At 41.9% G+C, this 17,942-nt stretch overlaps 1 protein-coding gene across 8 annotated transcripts in view; it reads right to left on the bottom strand.

The window, feature by feature from the left end:
• Positions 1-17,942, bottom strand: part of FAM120B (family with sequence similarity 120B) — an 82,165-nt gene that overhangs the window by 45,825 nt on the left and 18,398 nt on the right. For all 8 annotated transcript variants that reach the window (XR_004056730.1, XM_030928353.1, XM_030928351.1 and 5 more), the window contains exons 4-5: positions 10,767-10,868; positions 4,034-4,206 (exon numbers count right to left, since the gene is read on the bottom strand). Coding sequence is in view for 7 of the 8 variants with exons in the window: in XM_030928353.1 (XP_030784213.1) it covers positions 4,034-4,206; positions 10,767-10,868 (275 nt within the window). In the remaining variant the exon portion in view is untranslated. The remainder of the gene's footprint in view (positions 1-4,033; positions 4,207-10,766; positions 10,869-17,942) is intronic.

Raw genomic sequence — 17,942 nt, forward strand, 5'->3', positions numbered from 1 at the left:
TCAGTGGGGTGTTAAAGTCTCCCACTATTATTGTGTGGGAGTCTCTGTGGGTCTCTAAGAACTTGCTTTGTGAATCTGGGTGCTCCTGTACTGGGTGCATATATACATATGATAGTTAGCTCTTCCTGTTAAATTGAAACCTCTAGCATTATGTAATACTCTTGTCTTTTTTTATCTTTGTTGGTTTAAAGTCTGTTTTGTCAGAAACTAGGATTGCAGTCTCTACTTTTTTCTGTTTTCCATTTGCTTGGCAAATTTTCTTCCAACCCTTTATTTTGAGCCCATTTGTGTCTTTGCACGAGATGGGTCTCTTGAAGACAGCATATGGATGGGTCTTGGCACTTTATCCAGCTTGCCATTCTGTGCCTTTTAACTGGGGCATTTAGCCCATTTACGTTTAGGGTTAGTATTGTTATGTGTGAATTTGATCCTGTCATCATGATGCTAGTTGGCTATTTTGCAGACTTGTTTATGTGGTTGCTTCACAGTATCACTGGTCTGCATACTTTAGTGTGTTTTTGTAGTGGCTGGTAATGGTTTTGCCTTATCATATTTAATGCTTCCTTCAAGAGCTCTTGCAAGGCAAGCCTGTTGATGACAAATTCCCTAAGCATTTGCTTGTCTGAAAAGGATCTTATTTCTCCTTCACTTATGAAGTTAGTTTGGTTGGATATAAAATTCTGGGTTTGAAATTCTTAATAATGTTGAGTATTGGCCCTCAATCTCTTTTGGCTTGTAGAGTTTCTGCTGAGAGGTCCGCTGTTAGTCAGATGGGCTTCCCTTTGTAGGTGACCTGGCCTTTCTCTCTGGCTGCCCTTAACATTTTTTCTTTCATTTCGACCTGGAGAATCTGATGATTATGTGTCTTGGGGTTGATCTTCTCATACAGTATCTTACTGGGTTGTTTGTATTTTCTGAATCTGAAAGTTGGCCTATCTCGCTAGGTTGAGGAAGTTCTCCTGAATGATATCCTAAAGTATGTTTTCCAACTTGGTTCCATTCTCCCCATCTCTTTCAGGTACCCAGTCAGTTGTAAGTTTGGTCTCTTCATAATCTCATATTTTTGGGAGGTCTTGTTTATTCCTTTTAATTCTTTTGTCTCTATTCTTGTCTGCCTATCTTAATTCAGGAAGACAGTCTTCAAGCTCTGAGATTCTTTCCTCCACTTGGTCTATTCTGCTACTGATACTTGTGGCTGCACTGTGAAGTTCTTGTGTTGTGTTTTTCAGCTCCATCAAGTTGGTTATGCTCCTCTCTAAACCGGCTATTATGGCTATCAGCTCCTGTAGTTTTATCACATTTCTTAGCTTCCTTGCATTGGATTACAACATGCTCCTTTAGCTTGGCGAAGTTCATTATTAGCCACCTTCTGAAGCCTACTTCTGTCAATTCAGGCATTGTAGCCTCGGCCCAGTTCTGTGTCCTTGCTGGAGAGGTGTTTGTAGTCACGTGGAGGAGAAAAGGCACGCTGGCTTTTTCAGTTTTCAGCATCTTTGCATTGATTCTTTCTCATCTTTATAGGCTTATCTACCTTTGTCTTTGAGGTCTCTAACCCTATCCCTAACCTTTGAATGAGGTTTTTGTGGGATGTTGCTGTTTTCTGTTTTTCTTTTAACAGGCCATTCTACCGTAGGGCTGTTGCAGTTTGCTGGAGGTCTACTCCAGATGCCAGTTCCCTCAGTTTCTCCCATACCTGGAGGTATAACCAGTGAACACTGTGAAACAGCAAAGATGGCAGCCAGCTGCTTCCTCTGGAAGCTCCGTCCTAGCGGTTACTGACCGTTGCTGGCCCGCATCCACCTGTAGGAGGTGGCTGGAGACCCCTATTGGGAGGACTCGCCCAGTCAGGAGAACAGGATCAGGGATCTGGCTGCTTTTTGGTAGAGTTGATGTGCTGCACTGGAGGTGGGGGTCCCTTCCTCATCTGGACTGCCTGTATTCTCCAAAGCTGGCAGGCTGGAGCAGGTGAGTTGACTGAACTGAGGCCTCCCCTCTTCCTGGAAACTTGGACCCATCTAAGGCAGACTCCAATTCACTGCCATTGGCTGGCTAGGATTCCCAGCCAGTGGGTCTTAAATTGTGAGGTGCCATGGAAGCGGAGTCTGCAGAATGATGCCGTTTGGCTCCCTGGATTCAGCCCCTTTCCTAGGGATATGTACGGACAGATTTCTTGTCTTGCCAGGGATCCCAGAGCCGGAGTATGTAAAACTCTGGGGTCTCTGTGTATGCCTGAGTGGCTGCTCTGCTGAGACTCCAAACAGCTCTGTGTATTGGACCCAAGGCCCTGGTGGCATGGGCTCATGAAGGGATCTGACACGCGGGTTGCAAAGATCCATGGGAGAAGCATGGTTTCCCAGGCAGGGTCACACAATCCTTCATGGCTTCCCCTGGCTGGGGGTGGGGGTTCCTCTGGCTCCACACTGTTCCCAGGTGGGGGACCTGCCCTCCACCCCGGTTTACTTTGTTCCCTGTGGGTTGTGTTGTTTGCCTAGTCAGTCCCAATGTGAAAATCTGAGCATTTCAGTTGAAGGTGTTGAATTCACTTGCCCCTTTTTGTTCCTCTTGGTGAGAGCCATGGACCGTGGCTTTTCTAATCAGCCATCTTGGATTCATCTCCTCTCTTTTTACATTTACATTTTAAATAGTTCCTGCCATCCTATATTAATTTATAATCTGCTATGTCTTGAGCAAATAAAGAAGTAATCTACTCAAAATGGTAATGCAAAAACTAAGGTTTACATGGCATGTGCATGTGAAACCAATAATGCAGCAACAAAACCTCTAAGCACTACTCAGCCATATCATGTCTTACAAAACGCAAAATGCAGAGCAAGCTATAGAATGGGCAGAACCAAAAGGACATTCAGAAAGAAAAAATCAGTCCAAGATTCCCTTGAGACGTAATTCTACACTAAGAGTACATTTCTTAAAGACAATCAATAATTTGTAAAGTAAATTCGGGTTTGAAAAAAGAATTATATAATTTTCTAATCCAGGTAAGTGAACACCGAATGGCTATGCCAATGGAGACCCACCATCCAGGGAGGTCAGAGAAGCCGGGACGATGGCTTGAAGGAGTGAAGAAAGCTTATGAGACGTCTCAACAGCCTGAAGAAGTAGACACTTTGTCAATAGTGGGACAAAAATCATCTTAAATCACAGAGCCAGGGAGGGAGGTGGGGAGGAGCGATGCAGAGAAAGAGGGGCTGGGAGATGGGAGCGTTCTCAGCCTTTCTCTTACTAAAGGTGTCCAAGCAATATTGTGCATGTAGAATAGTAGAATTCTAATAGTAGAAAACTATTAAAAAGGCGAATCTTTTAACTGACCTTTATGATTTTCACATATAAACTAGGTATAAAGCTAATGCAAAAGAAACAGTCCATCTTGTTGAGTGAGCCTAAAACGAAGGTTCTAGCACTACAATGCCTAGCGCAGCGGGATGGGAGGACATAAATGATGAAGGTCATGACACCACCAGCTGGTATCGCCCCAACAGCTCTAGGAAGCAGCTACTATGATTATCTCATTTTCAGATTAGAAAATGAAGGCATACAATCAGTAAACATTTGCTGGATGATGGAATGAAACTGACATAGGAAAAAGCTGAAGTAATCTGCCCAAAGGCAAAGAGCTACGAGAAGCTAGGTCTCTAGCTGGTCCTTTCTCACCTTTACACTAAAACCCAGAAACAAGAACCACCACCCAAACAATGCCGTAAGGACAGAGGAGGTACACTATGGTCCACAAAGTTAGAGAAAGTTTAGTCAAGGCCAAAGCAGCTTCCATCACCTGCAAGATTTCCTAAGTCTCTAATGCAATCTCTAAAGCTGAGGTAGTGACAGAGTTTCTCGTATGTATTTTGCCATACAATCTTCTTTTCAGTTTTAGAGCACCTCAAAGGACTAATAATGTTCCATGGAACAGACATTGGAAAAAGACGATCCGGGACACCAGCCATGGCAATATCCCACACACTCCACCTCATAAACTAAGCGCAGGCTACAGTGACTAGAATGGGCAGACGGACATTACCTGGACAAAGAGGTAGATCAAGAGGCAGCACAAAGCTTGAAACGGGCTTTCGACAGCCTGCAGTTCTTCTCTTGAGGAGGAAAGGTTGAAACAGGCGAGGAGTGTGTCCAAGCGCCGAACCTGTATTTCTGGCTCTTGGTTCAGCCATAATATTTTCAAACTAGGCGTTCCCCCTAGTTAAGAAAAAAAGTCCATTAACTATTGTTCTTTGCAGCACAGAGTTATAATATGCTCCTTGTAGAAATACAGTAAAAGGAAACAAATCTCATCCCTTCCTGGTGTAAAATGAACTAGAAAGTAAACATGATCAGATTCCTGTTTTTTTAAAAGCCCAAACCTAAAGGGCTGGCATACGTACGTGTCAATGAAAACATTCCTTCTTTTTGTAATGACTAAATTGTGAGGGATACTGCACTTTCAACCGCTGAGAATGCTTTCAGAGCATCTTTCAAATGCACTGTCTCAAGGATACAACAAGGCACTGCTGCCCTGCAGTATCACAGCTCTGTGGGGCACCAGGATGAAACGCCATCCATCTACCCCTTTAGTTCACTCTCTTACTCTCCTAAAGTAATGGTTTTCAACCCTTCGTGTGAAAAAGAATCAACTGTAGAGATTATTTTTAAAAATGCATTTTCCTGGGATCTATATGCAGAAACTCTGATTTGATTCGACAGGTGTGGGTGCCTGGAAGTCTGCATTTTCACAACCCAGAAGACGTGCAGGCAATCTGTGAACCCCAGGCTTTGGAAAGCACTTTCCTAAAACTACTAAACAAACAGAAATTCCTAAAACGTAATTTTTAGTGTTTCACTTCTATATTTTATATATATGTTTAAATTATTAAAATCAAAAGAAAAAAAGCCCTTACTCATTTACTTAAGCCATGACAAATGATGACGACTTACGCAGAGTTGCAGATGCAGGTGCAGCTCTGCCTCCACACTGACAAACAGAAAGGTGCCGTTCCTAAGGTCAGACTTGTTCATCTGTGACTGGCGAGATGGCCTCCCTTGCTATCCACAGCTGTGATTTTCTGTGAGGGCCACTTGACAATAAAATATATGCCAAAAGCTCAAAGCTGGCTGGGATCTAAATGTCCCTTTTGTTTACTAAGGAAACAGAACCTACTAACCAAATGGCTTCAGAGTCAAATGACCTAAAAAAGGAAATTCTTCTCTTTCTTTTCTTACGTTTCCCACGATGGCAGTGACTACTCTCAGTGGTGTATCTCCCGCCATCAGAAGTGAAACAACTCTACAAAACTCACTTGCAATTCCAAAATGGCTGCAGTATTCCCTCCACCTGACAAGCTTTTTTTCTCTAAAGAGAAAGAAAATGCTAAAGATAATTAGCAAACACAAAACAACAGCAGTACTTCAGAGATGAGTCCGAGACAATCACAAGTGTCAGTAATTACTTCTTAGAAACATACTTTCAAGAGAATAATCAACTCAGGCAAAGTATGCAGCCTCGGGACTGTGGAAGACAGTGTAGCAACTCCTCAAGAGTCTAGCCACAGAAATACCATTTGACCCAGCAATCCCATTACTAGGTATATACCCAAAGGTATAAATCTTTCTACCATAAAGACACATGCACATATATGTTTACTGCAGCACTATTCACAATAACAAAGACTTGGAACCAAACCAAATGCCCATCAATGATAGACTGGATAAACACAATGTGGCACATATACACCACAGCATACTATGCAGCCATAAAAAAGAATGAGTTCATGTCCTTTGCAGGGACACAGATGAAACCGGAAACCATCGTTCTCAGCAAACTAACACAAGAACAGAAAACCAAACACCGCATGTCCTCACTCGTACGTGGAAGTCGAACAATGAGAGCACACAGACACAGGGAGGGGCACCACACACCAGCACCTGCTGGGGGGTCGGGGGCAAGGGGAGGGAGAGCATTAGGACAAATACCTAATGCAGGTGGGGCTTAAAACCTAGATGATGGGCTGATAGGTGCAGCAAACCTCCATGGCACATGTATACCTCTGTAACAATCCTGCAAGTTCTGCACATGTATCCCAGAACTCAAATTTAAAAAAAAACAGAAAAACTCAAAAAACCCTGACTACGCACATGCAAAGTGAATCTTTAGATGAGCAATTTCAAAAGCCTATTTATAATAAGCAAAAAAATTCATTCATATATAAACAGAATACATTTATATCTCAATCCATCAAACTCTATACTTATATGGATAAGTATTCTAATTTCATGCTTGCAAAAATGACATTACACCACTCCCATCTGATGCATTCAACAGTGAAAGTGGCTATAAAAAGCAGTAAATGCAAAATTTAACCCTTGTGACTCTAATGTGAATTTGTTAACACATTTGACAAAGCTTCACACTATTTTTCACAAGTTGGTGAAAAACCACTTTTGAGATTTTAACCAATTTACGTTGATCTGCGATGGTAGGGGTGGTTTCAGACACTGGCAGCCACATAAGCAGAGCCCCACCAAGGCCAGGCACGGGCACACCCACACCCCAGCTTCCTTAAGTGCATGTGCGCGCACACACACACACACACACACACACACACACCAGCTTCCTTTTACCGCTCACAGAAGCCTCCAAGACTTGTTGAGACTTTCTTGACTGACCTGTATGCAACAAGGGTCAGATGAAAACCTTCAACAATGTATGTAAGATGAGGTGAACAAGAAAGCCACTGCAACTGTCTGATAACAAATGACAGATTGAATCAAATACGTGGTCTTTTTTTCATGAAATGCATGACTTACCCTCATTTCATTTTATAAAATAGCCTTCTAAGATATTCCGCAATTCTGGTAAATCAAATGTGTATAGGCAAGAAATACTAAGCTTTCTGATTTTTTTTTTTTTGAGACGGAGTCTCGCTCTGTCGCCCAGGCTGGAGTGCAGTGGCTGGATCTCGGCTCACTGCAAGCTCCGCCTCTCGGGTTCACGCCATTCTCCTGCCTCAGCCTCCTGAGTAGCTGCGACTACAGGCGCCCGCCACCTCGCCCAGCTAGTTTTTTGTATTTTTTAGTAGAGACGGGGTTTCATCGTGTTAGCCAAGATGGTCTCGATCTCCTGACCTCATGATCTGCCCGTCTCTGCCTCCCAAAGTGCTGGGATTACAGGCTTGAGCCACCGCGCCCGGCCGCTTTCTGATTGTTGAACACCACTTTAAAAAGGTCCTTCAAGATAGACAAATTACCAATTAGATGTGTGCATTAGTTTTCCTAGGTTTCTAAAATAAGGATATGCTTAAAGGAACTTAAACAATGACACAAGAGAAAAAAGCCATCAGCACTTTGAAAATGAAGAATTGACAAATCTACAATTCTGGAGACTGAAAAGACAATTTCCAGCACTTGCCTTTGGTGCGGGCCAAGACTCCCACCCAAAGAATGGAGAACGCCAGGAAAGGGAGTAAGAGGAGTGAGAGCAGTGTGCTGGGAAAGGGTAGACACACATGCACAGATCAAGGACCTTCACGAGCTGGGTTTGCGAAATGCAAGCTAAACTGTGTTATCAGAAACATCATCTTCCATGATATATTGTAAAGGAAATGAAATGTATATATATCCTATAGACATGCTCCCACACGCACACACAGAAAGGAAGTATAGTATATATGTCCTGTAGACATGCTCCCACACGCACACATATAAAGATGGGGCTCATACGCTGGGCAGTGGCTCACACCTGTAATCCCAACATTTTGGGAGGCAGAAGCGGATGGATCACTTGAGGCCAGGAGTTTGAGACCAGCCTGGCCAACAAGGTGAAACCCAGTCTCTACTAAAAATACAAAAATTAGCTGGGTGTGGTGGCATGTGCCTGTAGTCCCAGCTACTCAGGACACGGAGGTTGCAGTGAGCTGAGACTGTGCCACTGCACTCCAGTCTGGGCAACAGAGCGAGACTCTGTCTCAAAAAAAAAAAAAAAAAAAAAAAAAAAGGAGGCCCACAGAAATACACACATGTAAATAAGCTCCCTGAATAAAACAAACCAGCGTCTTGGTCCATCTGAGATGCTACGGCAAAACACCATAAATGAGGTAGCTTATAACAGCAGAAAATTTCTGGAGGCTGGAAGTCCAAGATCAAGGTGCCAGCATGGTTGGTTTCTGGTGAGGCCCTGCTTCCTGGTTCACAGATGGCACATGGCACTTTCACATGGAACAAGGGGCCTCTTTTATAAGGGCAGGAATCGCATCTAATCACCTCTTTCCCTCCCAAAGGCCCACCTCCAAATACCATCACATTAGTGATTAAGTTTTCAACACAGGAATTTGGCGGGGGGCGGGGGGGGGTTACAAACATTCAAACCATAGCACCCAGGAATGAGATTTCTTTTTCTGCTCCCTGGCTGGTTAATTTTGATTATTTCCCCTTCCTAATTTTTAACTAATTTCTATCTTTTTTTCTGCACTTCCACTTTGTTGAAAAATACTTGTGATTTCCTTTTATTTCTACAATTCAGGAAATCAAACATTAAATCACATGTGCCTTCAGAGGAAAAAGCTTTTAAAAAAGAAAAAGAACATGGGCCACTATATTGAAAAACTCACTGAAAATGCAGCACCCATGAGATTACCCTAATCAAAACTGTTTTAGAAGAACAAGGAAAATCAGGTATGGGTGTCATTTGGGAAAAACCAGCTCTAATGGTGCGACAAGAACCTTTTGCAGGTTTTCCTGACAGGTGGGAGGGGAGGCCCCATCGGCAGGATCTCACTTTCTTTTTTGAGATGGAGTCTTGCTGTTGTCGCCCGGGCCGGAGTGCAATGGCGTGATCTCAGCTCACTGCAACCTCCGCCTCCAGGGTTCCAGCAATTCTCCTGCCTCAGCCTCTTGAGTAGCTGAGATTACAGGTGCCTGCCACCACACCTGGCTAATTTTTGTATTTTTAGTAGAGACAGGGTGTTTCACCATATTGGCCAGGCTGGTCTCAAACTCCTGACCTCAGGTGACCCATCTGCCATGGCCTCCCAAAGTGCTGGGATTACAGGTGTGAGCACCCACCCCGCCCGGCTGATTTCACTGTTTTTAATCGTATGTTGTATTCATGTGAATACTTGTGACAGGAAATTGGATGCTCTGTTTTCCATTTTCGTTTAAAATCATTTGGCAATATTCCTCATAGATACTGAAAAGCATTTTAAATTTAAAATATTCTCTTTTTAATTATCGCTAATGCAAGCGTAAATAAGGAGTCATCCATTGAAATAACCTGGAATAAAAATTCAGTAATAGTGGTGGAAACCAGTGTGTCTGAGACGTGGTCCTCCGTGTAAAAGTTCAAATCCTATGTCCAGAATAACAGCTGTGGAAATGAGTGTGTCTGAGACGTGGCCCTCCGTGTAGGGCACAGGCTTCTGGAGTTCCTTCCAGAAGAGAACCCAACGTGTGGTCCACGGGCTACACACACGCTTCCCACTCCCAGAGTGCAACGGAGGATGTTTTCACAAGCTCTGAAGTAGTCTCCCTCTAATACACAATTTCTGGAATTTATTAAAACGTTCTATAGAGTGGCCTTTAAAATTAATTCTTGACACAATGACGAATAGTCAAATGTTCTCTTTAATTCAAACAATGAAGAGATATGTAATAGTCATTTTCCATATAATATTTGGAAAGATACTATAAGATGAAAATTACACACATAATAAAACATTTTTGGAAAATTATTTTGGCTATCCTTTTAAAAAATGCTGCTTAACGTAAAAACAAATGTCAGTGCATTTTAATTATGTTTCTGTGATAAGTACTTTGAAGGTTTTAGTCTACGATTGATTAACAGAATAAGGAACACTCCCTACAATAGCTTTTCTCAACTTCTCTCTCAATACAATTCCATTTATTTAAAAACCATTTATACTGCTCAGATCCATACTTTGTAAATTACAGGTTCATGTGATGGAAAATAATAGCGACACCAGAGAATTCAATGTATATGAAAATGGAATAGCAAAACTGTATGAAAATATTTGTTCCGTGAAACAGTGATGTGAGCCACTAAAAGTAAACTCTGAAGCTTAGCCTCCTCTTCCTTAACTGTTTGTATGTAGAACCCTACCCCGACACTTGTACATTCCTGACCAGTTTCAGATACTACGAACTCACAGAAAGAAAGGCTGTTCTTTGGATACACTTCAGCTAATCTGTAGGTGAACTTTGTTTTTCCTTACCTCTCATTAAGTTTTAAGATACTATTCATGAAAATATAACCTTTTTTCCAGTTAAAATAACCCTCCTTTATCTTCTCTTTCTGGTTCCAGAACTCATCAAAATATACTTTCAGTGGTGGGGAAAAGATAACATTGTTGATTCCAGCAGAATATCAAGAATCTATCCCGCTAAACTCCATGGACGTCTACCAAGCAACAACTAGATGTCAGGCACTGGGGCTGCGGCAGCAACGTGCCTTGACCACGGCCATCCTTCTGTCTCTTTTCTCTCTCCACTGCTGTGGACCTAGACCACGGTGGATGGATAAAGAGGCAGAGCACCGCCGCAGATGGTCCAGGGTAAACCTGCCACAGCATCTTCCTTCCATCATTTTAGGACTTTATTAGATGGATACATTAATCATGAGCCAAGAGTTTAAATAAAAACTAGTATTTGTGCAGTTCTGGTAAAAGATGCTTTCCATAACTGATCCATTCTTAGACTTTTATCATAGAATGGGAAGATCTGTGGTTCATTTAAAGAAAGGCTGTCTGTACCTGGAACAGTCATCTGCAGTGGCCTGACGAGGTCCGGGTGCCTCAGTGGGTTCCCAGGATATACAAACCACTCCTTGACAGCTGGGCAGGTGCTGGCAACATCTGAAGAAAAAGAGTTGGGTCAGTAGATGTGCGAGAGCATGCGTCGCCAGGCTCACAGTGTCACAGACCCAGCTCTGCCCAGGTGCCCAATTCAAAGTCCATAAATAGGTGAGCTCTCAAATCCAAGGTGACTGAGTAACCTTAGTTATCCAACAATTAATTTCTTATCCTCCAATCTGAAGGTAACCTGTTCATTCCATCAAGAACCATACTCTGTGGAACCGACAAAATCCTCAAGATAATCTGGGTAAGTAAACAACAACATGGGAGAGAGAGTTTACCATGTTAATGACTCCTACGATGTCCTTCCTCCCTACCCCCCTCACACTGTTCCAGAAAACACTTAAAGAAAACTACTGGAATTTGACAGTCAACATGCATGCAGTTCTTTGAAGCAAGAGCAGGTAAAGAAGACAGTGGGTGTAGCTGAGGAACTCTAAAGGGAGGAGGTCAGCAGAGAGCAGGTGCTTAAGGGGGAAGGGAAGAAGAGGTGGTGTCCCTAGATGCCAGACATTCCAGCACAAATGGGATCATCAGTCAGACAGCTGGTCCAGCTGGGCAGAGGGCTTCGATGCGGGGCAGAGAGAGGCAGTGGGCTGCATCCAGGGCTGGGGGAAGCAGGCCTTGATGAAGAGAAGAAGAGGAGGCACTTTTGTATGAAAGTGCTGAGAAATGAAGTGGAGAGATGTTCCCTTAAAGTAGACTAAAAAGACAAAAACAGGAATCAAAGATGAAGAAAGAGAATATCAATCCAGGAAGCCCCACCTGCATTTCACAGCAGTTCTAGGAGAGAACTGAGACAACAGAGATTTGCTAAACACAGGATAAAGAGAACATCTCAAAACCTTCTAAGAAAAAAAAAGTCAGCAAAAAAGGAACAGGAATCACTCCTGCACTGGACTTTGCACTCGGCATTATCAGCACCTGTGATGCCACAGGACTGTGGCGGTGGCTGTGATGAAGGAGAGTTACTGAGCAGGGGACCATGGTGGTGGGCACTTGCGAATGGGCAGCGCCACCGACCTGCCTTCCTACCGTCAACACCAGAACTGAAGAAATGGTTCTAGCGACTGCATTCATGTGACGGACGATGGGCAGGGCCAGATTGTTATCCCAGACAGAAGGGAAACAACTGTCTATCACGCCAATTTTCTGCCCATAGGCACTGTCCAGATTGTATCCTAGTGAGGGACGTAGTGCCTCACATGAGGACACAGAGACTGGAGATCAAGACTATTGAGGCCACGATCTGCAGGGCAGAGCACCAGAGAGCAGGGCAGCGTGCAGACAGCAAGTGCTCTTCAGCCTCTGGCTGAAGAGAGAGCTATCGGGTTTAGGGTAAGACTCAGAGAAGCCAGGCAGGGTCTGGGGGCTGACCAACCAATGGAGCTTGCACGGGGCTTGAAGATAGTGGAGTTTCCACCATCAGCAAACATGAAGAGACTTCGTCCTACACCTCGGGCACTCTGGTGATGGCCCGGGAGGCCTTGTCTTAGGAGTAGGCCTGTGCTAGCTGTAAAGTGAAAGCCACAATGGACACAGCCTAATAAAGTTTAAAGGCAAAGTCTCGGAAGGAGCAGGCAGAGTAACTGCCTGACAGAACAAAACTCAACACTCTTCTTAGTATCCAAAATGTTCTAGCATCCAATCAAAAAATGCTAGACGTGAAAGTAAGCAAAACTATGTGGACCCTGTGGGAGGAAGTCAATAAATGGCCCAGAGGAAGAGGCAAAAGAGACTGAGAAAGACAAAATCTTATTTTAAAAATGTTCATGTCTTCCAAATTTGATAGGAAATTATCAACCCATAGATTTAGGAAGCTCAAGAATCCCACGAAGGGAGCGGAGTGAACCTTACTTAAAATCCAGCAAACAGGAGAGGAATTGTAAAGACAGCCAGAGGAAAAAAAGCCATGATACACATGGGGAACAATGATAAATGTTCCTTGTGAGCCTTGTTGTCTCACAAGAAAGTACACAAGCCAGGAGAAAATACAGAACTACCTAAAATTCTATATGCAGCAAAACAGACAAAGATGAACTGCAGTCCCGCAGGGCATAACGACGATCCGGTTAGTGACGGACTGCATACACATTCCTGGTGACGCCTTGATGATCCTGACCCCGTGGAGTCCTAGACTAAATTTGTGTGCTTGTGCCTGAGTTTTTAACAAAGAAGTTTAAAAAAATTAAAAATTTCTAAAGTATGAATTCAGGAGGTAGAGTTAAAAAATTTTCCAACAGAAAAAGGCTTATACAATGACATCAAGAATTTTTTGTCCAGTTGTATAATGTATTTGTATTTTAAGTTAGGTGTTAATTACAAAAGAGTCAAAAAGTTAAACAAATTTAAGTTTATAAAGTAAAAAAGTTAGAGTAAGGTTAATTTATTATTGAGGAAAGAAATATTTTTTATGAATGTATGATAGCCCTAAGTGTGCAGTGTGTATAAAGCCTACAGCAGTGTACGGTCGTGTCCTGGCTTCCCATTCACTCCCCACTCGCTCACCAGCCTCACCAGAGCAACTGGTGTGTGCAGTGTGTATAAAGCCTACAGCAGTGTATGGTCATGTCCTGGCTTCCCACTCACTTCCCACTCACTCATGGACTCACGAGAGCAGCTTGTGTGTGCAGTGTGTATAAAGCCTATAATTTAAAGTGGATATTGGCAAACTACCAGCTCATGGGTCAAATCTGCCTGCTTTTATACAGTCTGAAAACTAATAATGTTTTTCATATTTTTTTAATGGTTGGAAAAAAATGTTTTTAAGAATATTTTGGCCGGGCGCGGTGGCTCAAGCCTGTAATCCCAGCACTTTGGGAGGCTGAGACGGGCGGATCACGAGGTCAGGAGATCGAGACCATCCTGGCTAACACGGTGAAACCCCATCTCTACTAAAAAATACAAAAAAAACTAGCCAGGCGAGGTGGCGGGCACCTGTAGTCCCAGCTACTCGGGAGGCTGAGGCAGGAGAATGGCGTAAACCCGGGAGGCAGAGCTTGCAGTGAGCTGAGATCCGGCCACTGCATTCCAGCCCGGGCGATAGAGCGAGGCTCTGTCTCAAAAAAAAAAAAAAAAAAAAAAGAATATTTTGTGACTCTTGAGAATTACACTCTCTAAAATTCAAGTTTTGGCCTGGTGCAGTAACTTGAATCTGTAATCCTAACACTTTGGGATGTTGAGGTGGGATGAGCGCTTGAGGTCAGGAGTTTGAGACCAGCCTAGGTAACACAGCAAGATCCTATCTCTTCAAAAAAAAATTTTTTTTTAATTAGCTGGGTGTGGTGGCACATGACTGTCATCTCAGTTACTCAAGACGCTGAGGCAGGAGGACCCCTTCAGCCTTGGAGCTGAAGGCTGCAGTGAGCTGTGATGGTGCCACTGCACTCCAGCCTGGGCAACAGTGTGAGACTCTGTCTCTAAAAAATAAATCAATCAATAAAATAAAATTCAAGTTCTGTCACATGGGAACATTGAATAAAGGCTTCCTGGCACACAGCCACACTCATTCCTGCATATGTTGTCTCTGGCTGTTCTTGCACTACAATAGCAGGATTGGGTAGTTGTGACAGGGACTGTGGAGGGAGCCCTCAAAACCTACAATATTTATTATTATCTGCCCCTTCACAGAAAAAGTGTGCCAACCCCAATTTAAAAGTGTCTAAATCATGTATTATAGGGTTTAAAACATGCGCATAATCTCCAAACGTTACATATTGGTTACATACTGTACGCTGCTATTTATACAACATTCTCAAATGAACAAGAACATAGAGATGGAAAACAGACTAACAGTTGCCAGAGGACAGGAATGGAGGAAAGAAAGATTGCCAGGACATAGGGGCACATGGAGGGAGTGCTAACAAACCAGTTCCGTATCTTGGCTGTGGTGGTGGTTGCAGGATCTTTGCAGAGACCTACACACCCACACACATAACTGCATGCATGTAAAAAACGGCACAAGTGAATAAGGTCTGCAGTTTGGTTAGCACTGTACCTGATATTAAATTTCTGGCTTTGATATTATACCACAGTTACAGAAGATGTCATCTTTGGAGGAATCTGAGTGAAGGGTACATGGGAATCTATGTACTATTCTTGCAACTTCCTGTGAATCTGTAATTATTTCAAATTTTAAAAATATATATATGTACAAGACATAAAACAACAATAGCAAAAATGTTGGGGAAAATGAAAATACACAGTTATAAGGTTTTTATACTGCAAGTAACATGGTATATCATTTGATAGTAAACATTGATGTTAAAGATAATAAAAGTAATTGTAAAAACCGCAATTACTTTTGCATCAATCTAACAGACCCCCAGATCAACCACTTTGTTTTTTTTTTTTTTCTTTGAGACTAAGTCTCGCTCTTGTCCCCAGGCTGCAGTACAATGGCGTGCGTGACCTTGGCTCACTGCAACCTCTGCCTCCTGGGCTCAAGCAATTCTCCTACCTTAGCCTCCCGAGTAGCTGGGATTACAGGCGCCTGCCATCACGCCCAGCTAATTTTTATGCTTTTAGTAGAGACGGGGTTTCACCATGTTGGCCAGGCTGGTCTCAAACTCCTGACCTCAGGTGATCTGCCCACCTCAGCCTCCCAAAGTGCTAAGATTACAGGCATGAGCTACCGTGCTCAGCCAACCACTTTTTTTTTTTTAATGGTAAATCTAGTAATTCAAATGAGTGCACAAAACACAATACTAAAAATTATTAAACTAATCCAAAAGTAAGAAAATGAGAAAATAAGGTGGGGGGAAAAGAACAAAGAGTAAAATGGAAGAGTGAGCCCTAATTATGCCAGAAGTTACATTCAGTGTGAACATTCCAATTAAAAGAAAGAGACTGTGACACTGGATGTGCCGTCTTTAAAACAGATGCACTTTAGATGTTAAGAAATAGTTTAAAAGTAAAAGGATAGAAAAAAACACCACATCATGCAAACATTAACAGTAAGAATACTGGAGTGACTATATTATAATAAAACAAAGACAACTTTAGGACAAGGAATATTACCATGTTTTTAAAAGTGAACTCTCCTGTTAAAAGGGTCGATTCATTAAGAAACATAACAGTCTTCAATATATATGCACCTAACAACAGTTTCAAAATACCTACAGCAAAAACTGACAGAACAGAAGGAATAAATAGACAAATCCACAGTAAGAGCTGGAGTTTTTAACCGTTTTCTCTCAGGAACTAAGAACAAGTAGACAGAAACTCAGCAAAAGACTTGAATAACCTTATTAGCACTACTGACTTCTACAGAACACTCTACTCAACAACTGTAAAATACACATTTTCAAATACAAATGGGATCATAAACTAAGTCAAACACATAACATAGAATACACTTCATTATCATCATATATAAATCAGCAAAAACAGCATTTTATTTGCACATATTAATGATGTAAACTTCATGTAGAAAGCCAAAAAGTTGAGGGAGAAAGAACTAAATATCAACCACGAAGACAAGTTCAATGTGAATGTTTTTTCCTGTTTATGTGGTTATCTAATAAAGTTATCCACTTGGTCGTAAATACATTACATTAACAAAGTATGAAATTTAGGTTAATGAAGTTTACATAGTTTAATTTAATGAGAGAGTCTGAAAATAATTCCAATATTATGATTTAACGTAAAAACGTTTTCATGAGGAAGATCTCTTTTTTCCATCATTAGAGTCAATGTGCAAACATCCATGTTAAGAAAGAATGTGGGTGGAGAGCACCTAAGAAAAAGAAATTTTAAAAAATGATTTAAATATGTGCAAAAATCACAAGCAATCTTATACACCAGTAACAGACAAACAGAGAGCCAAATCATGAATGAACTCCCATTCACAACAGCTTCAAAGAGAATAAAATACCTAGGAATCCAACTTACAAGGGATGTAAAGGACCTCTTCAAGGAGAACTACAAACCACTGCCCAGTGAAATCAAAGAGGACACAAACAAATGGAAGAACATACCATGCTCATGGATAGGAAGAATCAATACTGTGAAAATGGCCATACTGCCCAAGGTAATTTATAGATTCAATGCCATCCCCATCAAGCTACCAATGACTTTCTTCACAGATTTGGAAAAAACTGCTTTAAAGTTCATATGGAACCAAAAAAGACCCCGCATTGCCAAGACAATCCTAAGTCAAAAGAACAAAGGTGGAGGCATCATGCTACCTGACTTCAAACTATACTACAAGGCTACAGTAACCAAAACAGCATGGTACTGGTACCAAAACAGAGATATAGACCAATGGAACAGAACAGAGTCCTCAGAAATAATACCACACATCTATAGCCATCTGAACTTTGATAAACCTGAGAGAAACAAGAAATGGGGAAAGGACTGCCTATTTAATAAATGGTGCTGGGAAAATTGGCTAGCCATAAGCAGAAAGCTGAAACTGGATTCTTTCCTTACTCCTTATATGAAAATTAATTCAAGATGGATTAGAGACTTAAATGTTAGACCTAATACCATAAAAACCCTAGAAGAAAACCTAGGTAATACCATTCAGGATATAGGCATGGGCAAGGACTTCATGTCTAAAACACCAAAAGCAACAACAACAAAAGCCAAAATTGACAAATGGGATCTAATTAAACTAAAGAGCTTCTGTACAGCAAAAGAAACTACCATCAGAGTGAACAGGCAACCTATAGAATGGGAGAAAATTTTTACAATCTACTTTTCTGACAAAGGGCTAATATCCAGAACCTACAAAGAACTCAAACAAATTTACAAGAAAAAAAAACAAACAACCCCATCAAAAAGTGGGCAAAGGATATGAACAGACATTTCTCAAAAGAAGACATTCATACAGCCAACAGACACATAAAAAAATGCTCATCATCACTGGCCATCAGAGAAATGCAAATCAAAACCACAATGAGATACCATCTCACACCAGTTAGAATGGCAATCATTAAAAAGTCAGGAAACAACAGGTGCTGGAGAGGATGTGGAGAAATAGGAAAACTTTTACACTGTTGGTGGGATTGTAAACTAGTTCAACCATTGTGGAAAACAGTATGGGGATTCCTCAAGGATCTAGAACTAGAA

The sequence above is a fragment of the Rhinopithecus roxellana genome, chromosome 4, assembly GCF_007565055.1.
Source record: "Rhinopithecus roxellana isolate Shanxi Qingling chromosome 4, ASM756505v1, whole genome shotgun sequence".
In the NCBI taxonomy this organism is placed as follows: Eukaryota; Metazoa; Chordata; class Mammalia; order Primates; family Cercopithecidae; genus Rhinopithecus; species Rhinopithecus roxellana.